Source organism: Coenobita brevimanus, chromosome 26 (assembly GCF_032717465.1).
Source record: "Coenobita brevimanus isolate Jiangsu-jjx chromosome 26, ASM3271746v2, whole genome shotgun sequence".
Lineage (NCBI taxonomy): Eukaryota > Metazoa > Arthropoda > Malacostraca > Decapoda > Coenobitidae > Coenobita > Coenobita brevimanus.
This window is the reverse complement of record NC_136979.1, coordinates 1,617,998-1,639,764: the sequence shown is the minus strand read 5'-3', so window position 1 is coordinate 1,639,764 and position 21,767 is coordinate 1,617,998. Positions and strand designations below refer to the sequence as shown.

At 41.5% G+C, this 21,767-nt stretch overlaps 2 protein-coding genes across 2 annotated transcripts; both read left to right on the top strand.

Moving 5' to 3' along the window:
- The first annotated feature begins 7,312 nt into the window (after nucleotides 1-7,312).
- Nucleotides 7,313-11,885, top strand: LOC145394046 (uncharacterized). Its single transcript, XM_080268015.1, has 5 exons — nucleotides 7,313-7,975; nucleotides 8,546-8,634; nucleotides 9,952-10,066; nucleotides 10,450-10,611; nucleotides 11,196-11,885. Exons 1-5 carry the CDS (start codon nucleotides 7,966-7,968, stop codon nucleotides 11,426-11,428), a joined length of 609 nt encoding a protein of 202 aa, XP_080124141.1. The 5' UTR covers nucleotides 7,313-7,965; the 3' UTR covers nucleotides 11,429-11,885.
- A 3,327-nt stretch (nucleotides 11,886-15,212) lies between these two features.
- Nucleotides 15,213-21,557, top strand: LOC145394045 (uncharacterized). The gene is made up of 4 exons (XM_080268014.1): nucleotides 15,213-15,398; nucleotides 19,445-19,539; nucleotides 20,180-20,324; nucleotides 20,668-21,557. Exons 1-4 carry the CDS (start codon nucleotides 15,389-15,391, stop codon nucleotides 21,081-21,083), a joined length of 666 nt encoding a protein of 221 aa, XP_080124140.1. The 5' UTR covers nucleotides 15,213-15,388; the 3' UTR covers nucleotides 21,084-21,557.
- Nucleotides 21,558-21,767: the final 210 nt, after the last annotated feature.

The following is a 21,767-nucleotide window of genomic DNA, read 5'->3' as shown; positions in this document are numbered from 1 at the left end:
CCATCGTATTGAAGGAGTTAATGTGTGGTATATGGGCTTCTAAATGGCGCAGGTACATAAGACTGTCTCGTCCCATCTATCCAACTGTCTGTTTACTCCTCCACATCAAACTTCTAAGAGATATCTGTAACTTAACACCTTCCCACTGCCAATACCGTCCCTCATACAACACCCGTCTTCATAGAGCGTACCACCATCATACTTCCCCCCAAACACACACACACACACACACACACACACACACACACACACACACACACACACACACATTTTGAAGCTCGAAGTTGAGACAGTAAAGTGAGGGGAAGAAAGAGAGGAGTTCATTAAAAGAGCTCAAAGCACTGAAAAATGAAAACAGGTGGAAGGAGTCAGGTAGGTTCCCATTCTCGTGTTTTTGAAGATTTTAGGCCTCTAATAGAAAGCCTCTTTCGTTGCTTCTCAAGTGACTAGCGCAGGAAGAAGGGGCTGGCCTTTGGATGGGTTAAATTCTTGTTGCTCCTCGAGTGATTAGTGCAGGTAGAGGAGGCTGATCATTGGAGGGTACGGTTCCGGTTCACTTCTTTTTGTGCTCCTTGTTTCTGTTGTGCTTAGTAGAGTCAGAACCACTTCATCGAGGTAACCCTTTCACTATAGTCCTTTTACCTTAACATGTCCCAGATTTTTATTCTTTTGTAACTTAATTCACATAGCTCAGTGGCAGAATAAGATAAACCATGGTTCTACATCCTTCCCATTGCACTTCTTTCGTGACTGGCACCATAGTCTAGTGCTTATATTATATTGCAACTCGGTATTCATGGTGGAAAGATGACAGTTTTAGGCTAAGTTAGAGCAAAAAGGTTGCTCCGCAGCCTCTCATCACTCGTGCACTGTGGCTGGTCGGAAGCCTATGTTATTTCACCATCCACCTGAGCATGAATGATGACGAACTCGGATTAAAGGGGTTAATGGGTAATTTCGACCTTCCCTACGGCGATATTGGCAGCGTCTGTTAATTATATTTGATCGAGTGTCACAGATACGCAGTTAACTTTGCATTTTATTTATTTATTTATTTATTTGTTGCTGCTACACTCTATTCAGTTTCACAAGACATAAAATTGTCATCCATTATCTTCATTTCTGTGCTGTAGCAAGAAATCAACAATGGAGTACGGTGCTGGTCACGAAGAAGTGCTATGGAAAAGGATGCTGAGTCGCAGCATTGTCTTATTCAGTCACTGTGAATCGGGAAATATGCTGAAAAAAGGACGATAATCACCTCCTAGTTAAAATTAAGGAACTATGGTCGATATTAAGATGAAAAATAAAACTATATTCAATTTGTTTTCATATGAGGGAACTGGACCACTCCCATAACTTCAATTCTAAGTTGTGGTTCCTCAAAATTCGACTAGCCTTTGAAATGAGGTAGGAATAAGTCTCCTTGGTTATTAGTCAGATTAACTCCATTTTTTATTACACTAGGACATGAACTTAGCTAAATGGAGATGGGTATTTTTGTCAGATGAAATATAACCAACTCCAGCGTTAGGGCTATAGAAGGTTATAAATTGCTTCCTCTGAATGAAATGTCTCGCCCGTGCTAACTAAAATCGTCCGTAGGTGGCGAGAATAAAATTCTGAAATGACGCCATCCCCTGTGTGTGTGTGTGTGTGTGTGTGTGTGTGTGTGTGTGTGTGTGTGTGATTCCAGGAACAGATTTGACAGCCAATATCCTGTCGCCCATCATTCATACACCACACAATACATTACACTTTCTATCTCTCTCATCACTGGCCTTTCCTCTCCAGCGTGGCAGCCTCAGGAACAACAGCCTCTGCAACAGCAACAGCCGCAGACTATCCTCATCCCGCAGCCAGTGGTCATCCGTCGAGGGGTCCCGTTTATGAGGAGGGGAGCTAAGTTAAAACATCTATATTTTTTTCCCCTTTCTACGCTAATTTGGCATAAAGTTGGCGTCGCTCTGTTTTGATTACTGAGTTGTGACAAAAATGAACACTAGAATATAACGGTATCATGTATGCTGAGGGTTCAATCTGCTGGTGTGGGCATGGGTAAGGCAGTGGGAGTAGGATATGGATGAATGATGCTGAGTAGACATTGATGACGTTGGTTTAGCAGTCCCCGCAACACGAGAGACGCCCCGTGGAGTGGAAGAGAAGCGTTATATATGGACTACCCGCTATGCAATTTAGCTGCTCATAACCAGCCTTCGAATTTAAAAGGAATCAAGAAGGGAGTTAAAGGGAATCAAGTAGGGAGTTAAAGGGAATCACGCAGGGAGTTAAAGGGAATCAAGTAGGGAGTTAAAGGGAATAACGCAGGGAGTTAGGAATCAGGTAGGGAGTTAAAGGGAATCACGCAGTGAGTTAAAGGGAATCAGGCAGGGAGTTAATGGGAATCACGTAGGGAGTTAAAGGGAATCAAGTAGGGCGTTAAAGGGAATCTACCGTGAATTAAAGGGAATCAAGAAGGGGGTACACATTACATTAAAAATTCAGTGAGTTACTACAGCAATAAACTCTCCATCTCTCTAGGACATTTCTAGACATCCTGTACACCTCTAGTCATTCTGTCCTTTAATCTAAGCCTCTTAATCCATATATCCCACATTGTTATTCTGCAATTTTTCCCACAGTTATCGATCGGTATGCGGTATGGGTCGCGTTGTCTCATTTTCCTGACAACGACGGGTGTGACGTTCCTGTGGATGGGAATTACGGTAAGTTTTTCTACTGGGGGCTCTGTCATCGCTGTCCCCATCGTCTTGTGTATCATCGGAGGTAAAACTCAGCTTAAGACAGATAACAGACTATCCAGTACGAGTCCAATCCTAGAGACAGTCCAATTAGGGTCGTTTTTAAACTTCAAGGATGGGTACTGTTGAAGGTTGGATTCTGTTTCTATCTGCAGTAATGCATGATATCCCAGTACAGGGAGGTCTGTAAATAGTGCTGTACTAGAAACTCCCATAGCCCCTCAATGACATTTCACAGGGTTAGTCTTTATTTTCTTTTAATGCAAAGAAAGGAGCCAAAGGCCAGACACCCGCAAGATTGTTCCCTCCAAGAAAAAATAAGATACCGGAGAGCCAAATTCAAGATCTGTTCATTTCGAGATGCCTTACAACTTGGACTACTAATATTCGTTGTGGTCTTAAAGCATACAAATAATGTAATGAAAAAAATGATGAAAGACAATTAATCATGCATCAACATTAACCCTTTGTACCCGGGGATGTTTGTTTCATTAAAATCCTGCCATGTCCTGACTGATCCAGCTTAGAATAGACTTCAGAAATAAGTTAGATTTGGCCTTAATAATCCCCTTCAATATGAGAGGCCTTTCCTAAACTGACAAAAGTCATGTTTTACTAGAAGGAAGAAAGTAGAAAGGACGTCTCCTGGATTTAGTGGATTAACGTCAGCACTACCATTATCATTAGCAAGAAGAAGGGATAATTATCTAAGCCATAAAGCAACTCTGTTTTGTCTAATTCAGTATAGTACACACAGCCAACTTAAGTACACATTGGCATCAGATGGAGTGAATATTTCTCTTTAATATATTTCATTTATTCGTACTTTAACTTGGCAGGGGTGTTTCGTCCTTTTTCCAGCATCAGTGGCAGAAAAGGACAGTACTACGGCTGCACACCCTTTCCACAGCACTTCTTCGCGACTAGCACCATATTCTAGTGTTAATCTTTTGCTTCAGTTCAATATTCAAGATGGAGAGATGGCAATACGACTCACAGTTAAAGTAAGTATAATTAAAAAGGCATAATCATAAGAATTGTTCTTCATGTTATACCCTTTTTAATTTCACTTGGCCGAAAACTACCATCTCTCAGTCTTGAATAGTGAGCTGTAATAGGAGATAAGCACTAGAATATAATACTGATCACGAAGGGGTGCGATGGAGAGGATATAGAGACGTAGTATTGTGTTTTCTACCACTGAGCTACGTGTAACAGGCTGCGGAAAGGACGAGAATTTGAACCAACTTAAGGCGAAAGAACCATCGTAAAGAACACATGCCTCCCATTTTCCTACAGGACTGCTGGCGTTCAGTGGGTTCTATAGTTGTGCCGCCTAGCCTCCAGCCAATTCAACGCCTTGCCAGCTGATCACCCAGAGCGAATCAAGTACTCCTCTGGTGTGGCCCTCCCCGTAAGAGGTCGCCACGCCTACACCGCCTACGACATTCCTCCAGGGGCAAATGTGGTCACTTACCCTGTGGCCGTGGGATGGAGGACAACAACCGGTGGCCATTGCACCATCGCAACCAGGTCAGCCGGGATACTCCGCCCTGGTACAACAACTTGGACAGCCTGGTGGTTACCCCGAACCAGTAGCAGGACAGCCTGGCACCTACCCAGCACCAGGAATAGGACAACTAAGTACCCACCCAGTACAAACCCCAGGACAGTCGGGGAACGTCTCGCTGTCAACAGTATCACAGCCTTCCGCATACAGTCCCTCTGCTACTTCACAGGCAACGATTGTAGATGACTCCCCTCCGGCATAATCTGACGTAGTGAAAGAAGACCCCAACCCTAAGAAAATTTATTTTAAATAGGTACTGTACATAGATAAAATGTGTATGAACGTGTGAGTGTGTGTGTGTGTGTGTGTGTGTGTGTGTGTGTATTCCTTTATAACTTCGATATTCTACGGACACATAATGCTCACATAATGCTTTTGTCCGCAAGAAATTCCCTAAGATGATGCCAGTCTTTTGGCAGGAACCCGAAGAGCATTTCTGAATGTGACAGTGTACGTAAAAGGATAATTGCCAAACTTTATTCTTGAACTGACACTGGGAGACGACAAATTAAAGCGAACTAGGCGCAGAGCATAGATTTTTTTTTTTTATGTCTTCGCAAATATTACTGTGAACTGGGAGAAGAAAAAAAAGCTTCACTGATAGGCAGATCATAAAATATTATTTCTTCTTGTATTGCTAAGGGTATGTTATGTGAAATATTACTTAAACATATTCATTAAAAACTCGTTTATTTTTAAGAGGCATCATTCACTTATAATATTTTCTCTCTGTATATATATTGTTACGGAACAGAGAAAGATAATGTACCCTTTAAGTGAGAATACGAAGAGTCACTACTGTCCCGTAAAGTTCCAGGTTCAAAACAAAAGAGTTAGGTAAAATTACAAGTTAAAGTTTAATGCTTAAACTAACAATAAAACATTCAGGACTCATAAGGATAATGTAATGGCAAAAACAGGTTGAATACATGGTTAACTGCAATAGCCTCTATTAACACAAAATTAGCATGAGTAAATTTATCTAAGTCAGCCCTGATAAAATGAGATACCAGATAATACTCAGTGAATGCAAGATAAATTATTACAGATACAAAATATTAAAACTGATGGACACAAAGATCCCCACATGAGTTACAAAAACTTCACTAGGCCTACAAATTAAACTTATGCTATACAGTACAAAAAAAAATACAACAGTTATACTCAAATTACACACAGCTGCTAGATGTTTGGAGATTTCTTGAGCACTCACAATAATAATACGAAGTATCTGTACAGGGGAGGACAGAGATGTGAACAAAATGAGGAGCAGATCTAAGTGGCCATGATGCAGAGACTGAGCTCATTATATAGGGGCCGGCAGAGCTTGATACAACTTGCAAGAAGGACGCGCAAATGAAGCCATGGGGACAAAGAGTTGAAAATCCTGGTCTGAACTCCAGAAATGACGACTTTACTATAACGGTAGAAGGGGGCAACTGAGGCAGAACACGCTCGTGATCAAACATGCAGCATACTGTGCGTTAAAATTACACAAAGGATGATGAAATCATAGGCTATGTAACAATATATATATATATATATATATATATATATATATATATATTGATTGATTGATTCATTGATTGATTGATTGACTGTTCTCACAGTTGAATCACTTCATTTTCGTATTTCCCACAAACCTTTCCCCAAGTTTAATCTATAGTGCATTAAAATAATTTATTTTTTCTATATCAGTTTGACTATTACCTATGGACTTGACCTTCAATCAATTAAAAAAAAAAAAAATTGGCAAGTTACGTCATGGCCAATCTGCCAACCCTTCATCAACCCTTCCTGAAAGAGGATAAAAACCGCTTGCGTTATCTCCAGTTGCGCCAAATGGGAGATCAAGGTAGTGCTGAGCCCTGACCCCTGGGGTGAGGGTAAGCAATCGCTACACGCTATGCACAGTTGCACACAGTATACGATTATGATAGAAATTTCAAAGGGAGGAAGGGGAGTAGGGAGCCAAGGGTCCAACTGGGGACCTGCCTTCCCTCCTCCACCAGCCCTCACCCCCCACTCCAGTGGCTACGCCACTGAAGGAAACCCAAGAGAAACGTTAAATATTAATTACAGACATAGACTAATGTGGTTGATGGCGTTTCTCTCACACCTCAGTGCAAGAGGGAGCCAGAGGGCCAGTGTGCCAATTCCAAACCAATTTCAGGACTTGAACAGTCCTACAAACACCCACACGCGGCACAAGAACAGACAATTCTCCAAAAGATGATAAGGCAGTGATTCCGGATAGCGTTTGCTTTGATTCACTATAGCGATTGTTCAGTGCGATAATTCAGACCGAAAAGTACGATACGTTGGGTCATAGGACTATGCTGGGTTATCAGTCGAGTGATTCTATAGTTATTTTTGAGATATTTGATCTCATTTATCAACACCTTTGCAGGATTTTTAGCATATTATGACAATGCTCTAGCAATTTTTCGGATATTTTTTCGTATATTTTTGCGATCTCCGACTTTCTAACACTTTCTAGGAGCAACTTTACCGTCATGTGTGAAGCTGGTTTGGCAACTCTACAATGGCCTTCCCCGCTCAGTTTTCGTAGTAAAGTTGACGAGGTGTGACTGTCAGCATAACAGCCATGTTCCCGTCTTTGTCGTGATGATAATCTGATATGATATGGTTATCGTGATAAGTACAGAAACAAGTCGATCATCTGATATCTATAATGTGAATCCGTTTCTTTCTCGGTTATTTTATGCTCAGGTTACTTTATCAGTACAACACAGATGTGCGTCACCTACAGACGTATATTACTTTGAAACGCATAATTTACTTAACGGTGATGTGACGTCAAGATGTGTAGATAATTATGACTGTGCAAGCTATAGTCTAAACAAGCAAGGAGAAGAAAGATATTATTCCACGACCTGGCCGAGTCTCAAAAAACTGGTAGACGAGTTATGATTACACCTGAACTTATGTGTCGTCACCGTTATCCGTGCCAGACTTACGGTGTCTGGGATTATAAAAAGTGCTGATATCACTGTAAATTGTTGATATTATTCAGTGGATTCCTAAGCAGTGAAAACCCGTGAAAAACAGAGGAATGTCCCTCAGATAAGAGTATAAATAGTGCACGAAGTGGGTGATGTTCTACCCTAGGGCCTAACTGGAGTGGTGCAAGAGACTGGGATGCCACAGTTCTTCCGTCACCGTAACTCACACATATAAAAACTAGCAAAGCGCTTTTACATTCAAGTGTTTCCTTGTTCTTTCAGCTCACACGCGAAGCTAAATTTTCACTAGCCACTGAGTACGTGGATCCAATGTAAATACTGTGTAGAAAATAGTGATGATGAAGAGGAACTGAGGAGACCATAGGCTGGAAGTGTATTTATAACCCTCCGAAACTGGATTTGCGTAAGAGATTGTTTTTGAATACTTTCTCTTCACTCACACAGCTAATAAAACCTTCCCAGTCAAATTTTAGCTAATTTTAATGCAAGAAAATACGGGAGGGAAAATGATTTGTGCTAGAAGTTAACTGTTATGGAGAATTGTTTATCGTGTGACGTGGTTAAGATTCTTCGTAAATATTGGGTTGGCCTTGACGTACCAGCAGCCTTTCATATATAACTTGGAGATAACACGGAAAAAAACACAATGGAATCTTGTAAGTCACCCAGTATTGTGTGTGTGTGTGTGTGTGTGTGTGTGTGTGTGTGTGTGTGTGTGTTCCTTCCATTCAGTTTTTATTTACTAGCGCTGTAGTTCTTGCTCATAAAATGTACAGTAAGATGATATGACACTAATTATGTAAAAACTACTTTCATCATTAACCTTCATTTCATTGGACAGTTATAAGAACCATAGAACATAAACTACTCTTTTTTTTCCCTCTCTCTCTCTCTCTACCATAACATTACTAGCAGACAGAATAATGGAGAAGGACGCCTTCCCATGGTGGCATAGATATGACTGGGTGGTGGAACTGCCTGGTAATACAAACGTCCCTCATTGAAAAAAGGGTAATATCGTCCTGCTTTCCACCTGATTCACTCAGATGAGCCTGGGATTGCAACTACTACTACTACTGCTACTACTGGTACTAATACTAATACTATTACTACTACTACTACTACCAAGAGTAATGAAGTACGTCATGAGACTGCAAGAGTGAAGATGCGTCACTTATGCCAGCGTTTTATCTTTGACCACTCTACCATTTTTTTTTTTTTTTCAGCGACGCAGCACCAACAGCAGAATCGGAACATCCAGCTGGTTTCGCCGAGCAGAGCGCAACTACAACCGTTCATGAGGAGGGGCGTTACGGTGAGGCACGAGTTCACGTAACAGTTAGGGGGGGAAAAAAACAGTCAACAGATAAACAGTATAGAATGATATAAACGGAGATGAAGGGAGCTACGGTAGGTCACGATTTCACGGTACAATTAAAGACTATCAATTAATAAAAAAATAATGTAAATAATGAGGACTGAAGGGAGGAGCTAGGGGTAAGTCACGATTGCTTATGGTATGGTTAGGACAATTAATTTTACTCGTTACTCTAACCTGACCTAAAATTACCATCCCTCCATCTAGAATACTGAGTTATAGCAAGAGATTAACACAAGAATATTATCCTGGTCACGAAGAAGTGCTTTGGAAAGGATATATACTCACACCATTGTTATATAATGGAAAAGAGCTGAGGGAAATAATTTGCAAAACGACAAAAATCTCGGCCAAGTTAAGATAAAAGGACTATAGCCAAATACAGAGAGAGAGAGAGAGAGAGAGAGAGAGGTGAAAAAAGGAACTAGGCATGGGTCACGATTGTTCAGGGTACAATTAAGGACAATTAGCAAATCGAATAATGTAGAATCTATCTATCTATCTATATACCTAGGCTGCTTCCCCCAAGGAAAGGGAGGTAGCCGAGACAGGACGACTCACTCTCCATTTACTCATCCATTCAAACACATTTATTCGCATCTTAGCCCCAAAGGGGAGAACGGACAGATCCTCACCGCACCACACCGCACAAGGGTCAACTGCACAATGCAATCAGTGACATCCGCAGCAGGGCCCGACAGCAGAACTGGTTTACCCCTGCCACATCATAATACACCCATCCCCTTACCCTCCGAATATAGTCTGGCGAGAGAAAGAACAAAGTGCAAAATCTGTCATAGTACTAAAGGGGTCTTGTTATGGTTGGCCCAGGTGGTTCTTAGCGCCTCTTTCTTAGCGATTTAAATACTACACCTTAATAAATATATCTAAATCTTGGGAGACAGATTCTATAAATAACATGTAAGAGAATATTATAAATCGATGGACAGGAACCATCAGTACAGTTTTTACTCCAACTTGGCCTAGAATTGCCGTCTCTCTGTCTTGAATACTGAGTTATAACAATAGATTTACATTAGAACACGAAGCTACTCGCAGAGAAGTACTATGGAAAGGACGTAGAGCCATAACACCGTCTTTCTCTACCACTGAACTATGTGAAATAAGCTGCATAAGGACGGAAATCTAGACCAAGCTAGAGTGTAGACAGTATAGTATTAAGAGTTGCTTAGGGAGCTTCCGTAATCAAAGAAAAATAGATTAAAGTACTGATTTTCATACTATTGTCCTCAGCTGCGCAATGGGGTAAGGTTTGGGTTTAAGTCCCTGTTGTGCCTGACGGTCGGGGGTGTGTTGCTGTTGGTCATAGCAGGGGCATCAGGCAGCTTCTTCTTCATGATTCTGGGAGGTAAGATGAAGTGGAATAAGAAATCAGAATCGATCAGTAAGTTTAATTAACCCCTTCATTCCGTCGACGTATTCTACAGTTTGTTCTTGCTTCTGAGTGACAAAAAATCCATAAGTAGAGTAGGTGTTACTGAAGGTTATAGCCATCCTGAACAGTCTAAATGTCCCTTCTGAGCTTAATAAAATCGTCTATAAATAGCACGAATAAAAGAAAGAGGCGTCATCGGATTGAAGTGGTGGTTAATACAATCTCTGAGGTGAGGTTGAACAAGAATTTCTGACCACATAAAACTGAAGGGCTGAGAAATATTTGCAGCTGTTAAAGGGAAGTTACCCGTTCCTTAAAAATAAAAAAGTAGTAATGTTTCTTCTTCCCCCTGCCAGCACTAACATTGGCCAGTGGATGCTACCTGTGCTACCTAGCCTCCCAGCAGTACAAGGCCCTACCACCTGACCACCCTGAGCGCCTTCAGTACTCGCCAGGCAGTGCTGTGACAGGCCAGGATGTCCCTCTGGGCGCAGTGGTATACTCTCCTCAGGCCCCAGGTGATTAGTAGTGGTAGTAGTAGTAGTAGCAGCAGCAGTAGTACAAGTAAAGGCATAGTAGTAGTAGTAGTAATAGTGAAGGCAATAGTAGTAGTAGCATTTATTTGATCGTGGGTTTTATGGGTTGAGAGATAACTTGGACAAAGGATGGTTTATAAAAAAAAAAAAAAAAAAACTGTAAAGTATGATAAGACAGATAATAGTTTTTTTGGAGAGAGAAAGATCAGGAGAGAGCAAGACAACAGGAAATTAATAGTAGTAGTAGTAGTAATAGTAGTAGTAGTAGTAGTAGTAGTAGTAGTAGTAGTAGTAGCAGTAGTAGTTGCGGCAGGGATAAAAGCTTGGACATAGTGGTCAGTGTCAGGAAAGGAGAGATAGTGTTAGAGTATATGCATAGGGAGCAAACTAATTGTGTTTTTATGTATGATTTTAGATTTGCTTCGGTGGCACCTTAATCATACATGACTGGTGTGTGTGTGTGTGTGTGTGTGTGTGTGTGTGTGTGTGTGTGTGTGTGTGTGTGTATTCCTAGCATTGTGAGTGCCAGTCAGGACTCATTATCCTTATGTTACCTATATTAACAGGTGCAGGGAGCCCCATGGTCTACCAGGGACCTCAACAAAATCAACCAGGATACACGATTCCGGTACTTGCAGCGACACAGCCTGGTAGTTACCCGGTACCACCAGGAGGGCAGACCGGTAGCTATCCAGTACCGGTAGCAGGATATTCAGGAGGCCTAGGGGGACCAGATTCTTACAAGGACGATCTTCCACCTGCTTACGAGGATATTGTAAAATCATCTCAGTATCCATAGCGAAGTGACGTTTGATAATATTCTGCTGTATACTTAAATGTGGAATTGTGATAGTTTGAGACATCTTGACATCCTGGGAGAGAACAGTAGGGGGGAAGAAAGAAGAGGAGCGTGAACGGAAGAGTGTAAAGAAGGGGAAAGAGGAAAAGTGCCAATAGAGAGGTTAGCAGCATCTTGAGACAGAATAGAAGGACAGAGGAAAGAAGAGGAGCGTGAACGGGAGTGTAAAGACGGTGGAAAGATGAAAACAGTCGAAGCTTGGGAAGTGTAATTAGTGTCCCAATATATTCCACTCCCTGGGTTGTGATATCAGAATGGACGATATGAAACGCAGACGATAGCAAGATGACTTTCGAAAACTGTTTTATGTATGAACAAAATTACGGAATAAAAAAGTGGTGCTGTGCTTAATATCTTCTGTATAGTTTTAAGTGATGTTAATGTTATGTGTAAAATGCTAGAAATATATGGATAATCAAGGAAAAGTAGATGTTTTATTTACTGAGAGAGAGAGAGAGAGAATTTTCCCACAAACACCGCTGGCAAAAATCCGAAATCAAAATGCCCGCCCCAGTTTACTTCGTTTGGCGTGTAACCGAGTTGAGAGAGGCGCTGTATGGCTTTTATTACGTAATGGGTGAGGGGGTTAGTGTGGGTGGGGTGGGTTGGTGGGGGTATTACGCTGGTGCTGTGGGTGGGGTAGGTGGGGTGGGCGGATGATTGTGCTGGTGGTGGTGTGGTGTAGGGGAGGCTTTATGTTGGTGGGGTGGGTGAGGTGTTATGTTGGTGGTGTGGGGTGGGTGGGTGAGGTGTTATGTCCGTGGTGTGGATGATATGGGTGAGGGCGTTATGCTGCTGGTGTGGGTTGGGTGGGTACTATATTGGTGGTGTGACTGGCGAGGGTGGATCATTGTGCTGATGGTGTGGATGGGGTCACTATGCTGGTAGGGTGGATGGGGTCACTATACTGGTAATGTGGATTGTGTGGGTAGGGGTCAACATACTGGCAGTATGGGTGGGTTTACTACATTGGTGGCTTAAGGAGTGATGTCAGACAGTAGCCCAAATTGTAGTCATTTAGGATCGCACTTGTCTTCGTTCGTAGTCTTCGTAAAATTAAGATACGCTGTGAATATTGGCCAGTATGCTACGAAATCAGCCCAAGTAAAATGCACGCACACACACACACACGACCATCAAGTGATCCTGACCGACCCGGTGAATTACACACACACACACACACACACACACACACACACACACCGCTCGCTGGTGCAGTGGTAACGTTCCCGCTTGCCAACTGGTGAACGGGAGTTCGCGCCTCGCTCAGGTTGCGAAAAGTTTCATTGACGAAGTGGGTGGTTACTGTCCCCCTTGAGCAAGGGGACGGGTGTGTGCGTGTGTGAAGGTCACAGCCTTGCCCTTAGATCGGACTATATGAGCTCTCAGCTCCCTTCCGGGAGGGTAAAAGCTGACCATCACGACCACCATCAAGTGATCCTGACCGACTCGGTGAATTACACACACACACACACACACACACACACACACACAAAGCACGAATTACATTCGTTGCTCCCGGGGACAGCTCCATGGAAATCTTGGACATAGTTGGAAGGTGGAGTATAACAAAAAAAGAAAAAAGAAAAAAGAAATGGGCAAAGGAGAGGTACGGCGACTTCCACAAAATGCCCAACTTACTGATGAAGATATCCACCTATTAATTTAAATGATGAGAATTGATGGGAGTTTAATATGTTACCTAAATGCTGAACTGCAATGGAGAATTTGGGAGATTTCTCATTGGACCCTGTTAAAGATACACTTTCATTCTTGCCTCAGGATCATCAGTATCATCAACCAGGATTTCTGATAACATAGAAGGTTGTAATCAGTTGCTTCGTTTGGTGACTGTCCAACGTTTCTTCCCAGTTAAAGCCTGTTACTTCCTCCAATACCAAGAGGGCCATGGACGATCATGGAAGCCAAAATAATTGTCAATAACGTAGCGTTCAGGAGGCTTGGATGATGCGTGGATGGTTGTTTGGTCCATTTCACTGGGCATGCTCTCGATATTATAGTTCCTGCACGATTTTACTTCAATCATTCCCTGTTTCTTGTTTTTACCTTACCTCATCTTTAGGTTGGGAAAAGGGGCTAGGAAGACGATGATGATGATGATGGACAAGTATCAGAACTAGTCTAAATTATCATATTATTCAGCGCATCCCACAGAATTTGGCTTTTATGAGTGGAGAGCTTTAGGTGTTGGGAACTGTACTGTCCCTACTCTTACAGCTGGCAACTGCGTCTTAGGCGTATGGAGCTGGGTAAGTATGCGTTACGTAGGCAGTCTTCCATCTTCCCTCACCCGTTCTCACTTCTCGCTTCAGGCTGGGAGGATGGTGTCGTCAAAATGCTATGATTTACCAATAATCCTGGTCAGCAACTCGCCTGAAATTATGGTATATCTGTCTGGTGTACCTGAAAAGAACTGTATAATTTTTCCTCATGTTACATTGCTCTGAGTTTGTTTTGTTTATCAATTTTTTTTTTTTTATGAAAATAAGAATAAGAATCTATAACTTTTTTTCTGATATTATGCCGAATCACACGTTGGCCCTACCGGTAAGATATCTCATCGTTCTTGCTTCTGCCAGACTAGTTTATTCAGTTCGTAGTAGACCTCAGCGAAGGAGCAAGAAAAGTGTCGTCAGAAAAATACCGCTCACTGACAAAACATCTTTCTGTGTCGCTTTTAAACGCCATTTTTTTTTTTTTTTTTTTTAGCCAACAAGACCTCATGTACTGAAGGAGTTAGACATGAGTTATGACAAAGATGCTAATGGGATGAGCTCAGAGGGATGGCGGTATAACTAAAAACTGGTACAACTGGCAACTGAGTCCCACACTGCTGTGATGCTGCGAATCTCGAGCCTTGTTTTTTTCTAAGTGTAGTTTTGTATCTACTGTGAGGGTATTACGGACACTGCCTAATGGAGATCGTGTCCTCTGAGCTGTTTGAGTTGAAAAGTGTACAGTGACAGTTCAATAAAAGCAGCATGAAGAGCGTGTGATGAGACTCGCCTCGCCCTCAAGGCCAGATGGGTGTGTACGGTCAATATGCCACAGTCCTCGAATCCACACAACTTTCCCGGGATTCTTTAAGACATAACGCAGTTTCTCAGCAATGGTTTTTATTCATTTATCATTGTATATGTACTTAAAATCTGAATAAACAAAAGAGTCTGATAATAAGGACTGCACTGAACATTCATCAATACAGGAACATTTTACATATGCTACCTTCAGTAACTACAGGCTGCAGCCATATGTGTGATGGGCAAAACATTGTGGACTTGGTGTAGTGAGCCAACGGACTGGTATAATAGAAGCGCCTTGGTTACATGGAGTACATAAGGCAGTGACGGGCATGCCAAATATCACAGTAGTTATAACTTACATAAGCCGTATAATAGTTACTATGAGAGCTGACCAACAGAGCTCTGGGCCAAACATTGTTATGTAAGGAACACCATCCATGCTCCTTACATCAACACAGCTGTTTTGAGGGCAAGCTGGTGATGTATTGTAAATACTTATGATATTTATGTATTTCTCTAAAGCTTAATCCGCACCCAGTCTCACGCTCTCAAGACTGAAAGTTCTTCGTGCTTCTATCAGCAGGAAATAGCATGATAAAAACGAACCATCAACAACAGCAACAATAAAACTAGAAAGAAAAGTGAGGACAAACGAACTGTCAGTGCCAAAACATAAACAACTCAACTCTTCCATGATGAGTCTGCAGAGTACGAACTTTTGCAGTGGAAGATTATAGTGATTAAAGATGGAGACCCGTCTAACCCCACTCTTGCAGCGAATCTTGAACTGATTACATACATAAGCTAGATACAACGAGTAGCAGTATGGGCAAATATCTCTTCTAAAAACATCAGCATGTCGAGAAGTAAGTGCCTGAAAGTCTGTATATTCCTTGTACAATTTCATTTGCTGTAATATAATTATAGCTTCATCCTCCTAAAAGCATCAAGCTATCGTGAAAAAAAAACTGAGTCTGGTATAGTGTGTATATCAATATCTATCTATCTGTCTATATATCTGTCTGGCTATCTGTCTGTATAGATAGATGGACAGATAGAGGTGGATAAGGTATAATAAACTGGCAAGTGGAAGAGATGGTGGGGGTCTAGTAAATACTGCTCTACGTTGTTTTGGTGATCCACGGAATATATAATGAATGACGGCTTTAAGTAAGTGTGTGTGTAAGGGAAGAAAAATGCTCATGAGTATTTCAAATTGTAAATACAAGACAAATAGTGCATTAGTATCTGTGGATTAAATAGAACAAAGTGAGGTATGAAAAGTGATTTATTCATTCGCTTTAGAGGGAGGATGCTTGGTCTGTTATACTCTTTTTACTCTAACTTGTCCTAAAACTTATTTTCTCTCCATTTTCTGTGCTGCGTTCTAAAAATGGACATCAGAAAATGTTGCCAATCATGAAAAAGTATCTTGAAAAGTATGTGGAGCCACTGAGCTACGTGAAATAAGCTGCAAAACAACGAAAAGCCAGGCTAAGTTAAGATAAACAATGTATAGACACCTAAGATTGGGATGACAGTACGAAGGACTGATTTGTGAAGATGAGAAATTACGTGAGTATAAAGGTTAAAAAGGTGACACGGAAATAACCTGGATGAGGAATGAAAGGGAGCACACCGAAAAACAAAAAGGGAGGAAATGACTCATAAGGAGAGAGAGAGAGAGAGAGAGAGAGAGAGATTGGGCGTGTTCGTAATCCATTCACTCCGGTGACTCATTTTTTTAATCAGTCGCCAACCAGACATTTTTATTAATCTTAGTTTATACTTCACGAATTGGAGGGGACAAATATTAACATCCATTAGCACTATACAAAGATTAACTAGATCCAAGTCAAAAGAATCAGCATTGGTACCATATCGATCAGTATTTCTTGGCATCAACACTCACGCAACAACGCAACAACGCAGAGAAGTAACAACCATAACACTAATGCTTATGGTCGCTCCTAAATGCATGGGATCCGCGAAACCGAACGAACAATGTGGAAATGAACGCTAACTTAAAACAGCACTTGGATGAATGATTAATTTTTTTGGGAGTAGCTAATATTTTCGTCTCAGCTCATTCCCCCACAGTTGTAAAGCCAGTATAACGCTCACACAACAGAGTATTACACAACGATACCATTCACGCAGCACTGTAACACCCACACAGCACTAACACCAATGTAACAATGCAGTTTTGCCTACATAACACTGTAACACTCGCGTAACAGTGTAATTACCCACACAACACTAACACTCACACAACACTGTAACATCAACTCAACGTAACGCCCCACAGCACTGTAATTCACTATAATGCAACAACATCACAACAGACTATCGAACATACAACACTGGAATGTACGTACAACAAATTAAGACTCAGTTCTGTAACATCCAGTCTAACAACACTGCAACACTCACGCAACAGAATTATTAAAAAAACTGATAACTGTGCAACTAACCTCCTTACCAATCACCCAGTTTCCGAAGGAGTGATGGGTGGGTCAGCGTGAGTCACCTACACACGCCTACACATGCCTCTCAACGCAAGACAGTCACCGCGTTGTACCGTTCTTGATGCAGCGGAGTTTTCATAAGAATTTCTTTTTAGTGATCATCTCCTCGCTTTTTACCTTGAGCGTCAACTGATTCATTAACTGTAAAATTATCAAGACTAAGCTGCCCTTAAAAATGCAAATGTCTCAGAACCATAGATGTGACCCCAATTAAGCCCCAGTAAAGCACAGATCTCCCATAGTACTAAAATCTAAGCTCCTCGAGGGCCTTTCCTTGTACCCAATCCCCCCAAAGTCGTCTCTGGCAACTCCCGAGGATACCACTACGTTAAGAAGCACCAAGTTTGTTCCAGTCAGTCTGCAGCAAATGAATTTAGAATGTTTATACACTGCATTTAAAAATTATTTGGTAACGATGATCATGATGTGTGTGGTGATTAAGAGGTATTGGTTTGCAAGAGAGTAGAGGCCAGAGAAGTAGAAAATTAAAGAAGAAAATGAAGCAGTGAGTCGAGTGGATTCGTGAAAGGGTACTATACCTAGAGCATGAGATATTTCGAGATATCAGTAGAGGAGAAGGAACGAACTGAGGTAACAAGAACTTTGAAGGGAAATGAGTAAAGATCTACCCAGTAGGCACCTGTGATGCTGAAGTAAGGTAATGGGAAATGCTTGAAAATTGATCGAATAGACGTGATGAACTGATCCTCCATCCCTGCTTCTGACCAACTGTTTTTTGTGTGGTTCGCCCCCCTGCATCGAAACGTGAAGCGTGGCCAAGAACCCTAGATGCTCATTTATTGTTTGGAAGAGTCTTAAGAACTTTTGAAAATATACCATACTTTAGGAAATAGGTGCAAATGTTTAGGCACGAATGCAAGAAAAAAGTAAGTGGATTCCGTATTTAGTATGGAAGAAGTAAAAAGGAAAAAATGCTCACTCATTGAAGAGATGAAAAGAGGAAAATGCTCACTTATTAAAGAGATTAAAAGGGACGTAGAAACATCATTTAAAGTACTGATCAATGGGAACGACAAGATGGAGTTTGGTGATGAAGAAAGAAAGCATTTAGTGCCATGTAATAGCGTATCACTGGCAAACGTAAAGAATGGGAAAAACAAGTTAATGAATGGAAAGGCAACAGATTTTTATGAAACAGGCTGATAAGTTCAATGAAGTATTAATAGGTAGTAGAGTAAAAATCACTGACAACAGAGCCTTTGTGGCGCTTGCTCCTGTACCCCCTTTACTCTAGCTTGGCCTAAAATTATCTCTCCATCTTGAATTCTGAATTGTAAGAAGAGATTAACCCTAGGATATTGTGCTAACCACGAATAAGTGCTGTGGAAAGGATGCAGAACTCCAATATTATCTTTTTCTGTCTCTGAACTACCAGAAATAACCTTGAACAAGACAAAAATCTGGACCAGGTTTAGGTGAATCCGGCTGACGTCCTTTTTAGTTATTTTTTCTGCAACTAGACTATTTTATTCAGATTTGCAGAGGCCGCTCGTATTGAAGGGATTTATTAATGTTGTATCTAACTCCTCCAGTAAGAAAAGTTTGTCCTAAGCTTAATTAAATTCTCAAATGATAATAATAATAATAATAATAATAATAATAATAATAATATAGCAGTATTAGTGGGTAGTAGGAGTAGTAAACGATGACCCCAGGTTCAGTGAGTCAGAGCTTTTTCAGATGAATTACAATAATAGTAGTAGTAGCTGCAACCCTAGACTCATCAAGACGTGAACTTGGTAGACTGCAGACTGAAGGTGCTCTTTTACTGCAGTCTACCATCTTCCTTTCAGAGGATAGGGAAGAAGCTGTGGGATGTTTGTATAACCTGTCAGTGAATTGCCCAGCCATATCGGTGCCACCACAGAAGACATCCCTCACTAGAACCAGTGACTTTAGTTCATCAACAATACCCAATCGTGCAGTGGATTCAGTGGGGTTCATGATTTGGCCAGGCTCTTCTTATCACAAATGCAATAATCAATTAAATAGGGACTGTGATTTATTTTTTTCTGTGACAGGACGCGGTCACATGATTTTCCTGGTATTCAAATATTCTCTTGATAACGTATTGATGTGGTATAAACAGCACTGGCTGAAGTTCATCGCTCGTATGGCGTATAAAACAATGGAAGTTTGTATTATTAAAGCTGTGAAAACAATGGGGCTTCTACTGTACAACCTAGCCCAGCATGACAACTAAATCTAGGACAAGTATAGTGTTGCTTTGCCTTGCCTGAGTTAAAACGGCCTGTGGTATTACTGTAACTGCCCAACCTGACCTGACCTAATCTAAGGTAACTTTAGGTAACAGCCTAACTTAACTTATCGAACTTAACCTCTTGACTGTGGTTCTGTTACAGCAGCGGTGCAGCAACCAGGTAGGCCGGGCGACACAGATGCAGAACACCCGAGGACGGACCACCGCGATTCGACATTCTGGAGTAGGAGTTTTAAGGTGGGCAGCAGTCTCCATCATAACCTTTGCAGATTCGTAACTCTAATGCAGCTGAATAATATGTAACAGCAATGGTAGTAGCACTGCAGAGGCACTGAAAGTATTAGAGGTAATAAGGCATTAAACTTTGTTCAGTATTTCAGTAACACTACAAATACTATATCTCATGACCTATTTACCTAAATTATCTTCACCAAAATCACCATACGCATCTCTGCACACATTTGCTAAACTGGTGACCTATTGCTTGAGGTATTCATAGAGCTGTTAGTCCATATTTCATTAATGTTTATGTATATTTAACTGCAGGCACGTTTATGACTATATAATTACCTACAGAGAACGCCACCAAGATTAGCAAGTTGGATTGGTAACATTCTGTATGCTACACTCACCTCCAAGTGATAAAAACAAGTTGAAAATGACGTCACTTAAGAGATTAATGTCGATTCGACTGACTGCATATGCGTTTTTTATTGTTGAAACAGCTACCAAGCACTTTGCAAAGAAATCAGACTGTATACCGAAGTAAAAAAAAAACAAAGTGAAAAACAAAGTGATATTTCTCAACCTTTATGGAGAATTGTGTTACCCTGTGAATTAGTTAAGAAAATTTATTACCCACTGTCCTTCTCTGCAGGTGTTGGACGATTGCACCCTCGGAGCCTTCTCTCTCACCGCCATAATCGTCTTCGGCATAATATCCACTATTCTGGGAATTTACATCTTTGCGGAGGGTGAAGTGCGTACGACTATTCCCGGTGTTCTTCTATTTCTCATTGGAGGTGAGGCAGAAACATGTGTGTGAGAAAAGATTTTTTAGTTTAACATTAGCTCTACTTGAGCGCCTAATTTGAATTTTGATAACAGGACACTAAGAATCAAGTGACAAACAGGCTTCTAAACACTTCGTAAGGACCGCATTGTAGCTAATGCGAGAGTATTTTATACCGGCAACCAGCAGACAAATTTTTCAGGAGAGGTAAACCTCTAGCATATAAGGGATTAAAAAGGATAATGTCGAATTTTGCCTAGATACAGATACTGCAATCTAATGTACAGTTTGAATGTGTAGGTGAAAAGTTCCTTGAGCAGTGTTTTTACTTAAGACTATTGTGCTACTTCCAGTGTCGCTGGTAGCCGGGGCAAGCTACCTGTGTTGCAAGTCCGATCAGTACAAGGCGCTGCCATCTAACCAGCGGAACCGTCAGTACATAAGAGCCAGGCCCATGCGAGGCCAGAGAGCCAACACCTCAAACGTCGTCCCTCCTGGTGAGCAGGCGGTCACCAATCCTCTGATGGCGAGATCACATGCTGGACCACCACACGCCAGTCCAGCACTAATACCAGGTCAGCCAGGGTACGCTGTCTTGGTACCAGATCCAGATCGGCCCGGTAGCTACATTCTAATGTCACCAGGACAGGCTGGTAGCCATTTATTACCAGCAAGCCACTCGGTACCAACAGCACCACCTCATGCAGCCAGAGAGGACGACCTCCCGCCTGCTTACGAAGATGTGGTCAAAAATCCACCGTGCTCATAGGGATGTGAAATATGACTTTTATGTGATATAGTGAATACTGAATTAAACCGTTCATGTAAAAAGTCTGTTATAGTGTTCTACTTGTTCTGTGATAGACACATGTGCTACACCGAATATCCAGCACAGAAGAAATATCCTCATCATTATGCTAACGACTCATCTGCTCTGCTTTGGCCGTTTACATATGCAGGGAGGTCTGTAAACAACATAGCACTTAAAATTCAATTGCAGTATCTTTTGTGTTGAGGGGACGGCCCATTCTGCTGGCGTGGGTGTGGGTGTGATGGTGGGAGTAGGAAAGGAATAAAATATGGAAGCTATACACTGATAGTCTTCGCTCTGTGACTGTAATGATAGAGCTTAACTTCCACAACTTAAAAATTCTGCCACGGCAATGGGATAATGACGGGAGATATTTCACTGCCTTATTGTTTGTGATTATCCTCTACCGTGTAAGATTCTACGCGTCTGTTATGTGCTAATACTTGAAAGGAATAATATTTTTATATTGAAATAAGAGCGAACTAACTAGCTACTGCTTGTGTGTCGGCAGTTGTACAATGTTGATTTGTATGCTGCCACCCTGCCGCCCCCCCCCCCTCTCTCCCTCTCATTAATATGTCTGCCAAAGCAATCTCAGTTTGCCAACTCATGGAGTGAGGAAGTTTGCCCAGTCTTAAAGAC

Bases quoted from the DNA above. Each gene is read 5' to 3' on its own strand.
- LOC145394046 (XM_080268015.1), top strand. The intron at 10,067-10,449 runs GTAAGATGAAGT...TCCCCCTGCCAG, and splicing joins CTTCTTCATGATTCTGGGAG to CACTAACATTGGCCAGTGGA. The intron at 10,612-11,195 runs GTGATTAGTAGT...CTATATTAACAG, and splicing joins ATACTCTCCTCAGGCCCCAG to GTGCAGGGAGCCCCATGGTC.
- LOC145394045 (XM_080268014.1), top strand. The intron at 19,540-20,179 runs GTGGGCAGCAGT...CCTTCTCTGCAG, and splicing joins TCTGGAGTAGGAGTTTTAAG to GTGTTGGACGATTGCACCCT. The intron at 20,325-20,667 runs GTGAGGCAGAAA...TGCTACTTCCAG, and splicing joins TCTTCTATTTCTCATTGGAG to TGTCGCTGGTAGCCGGGGCA.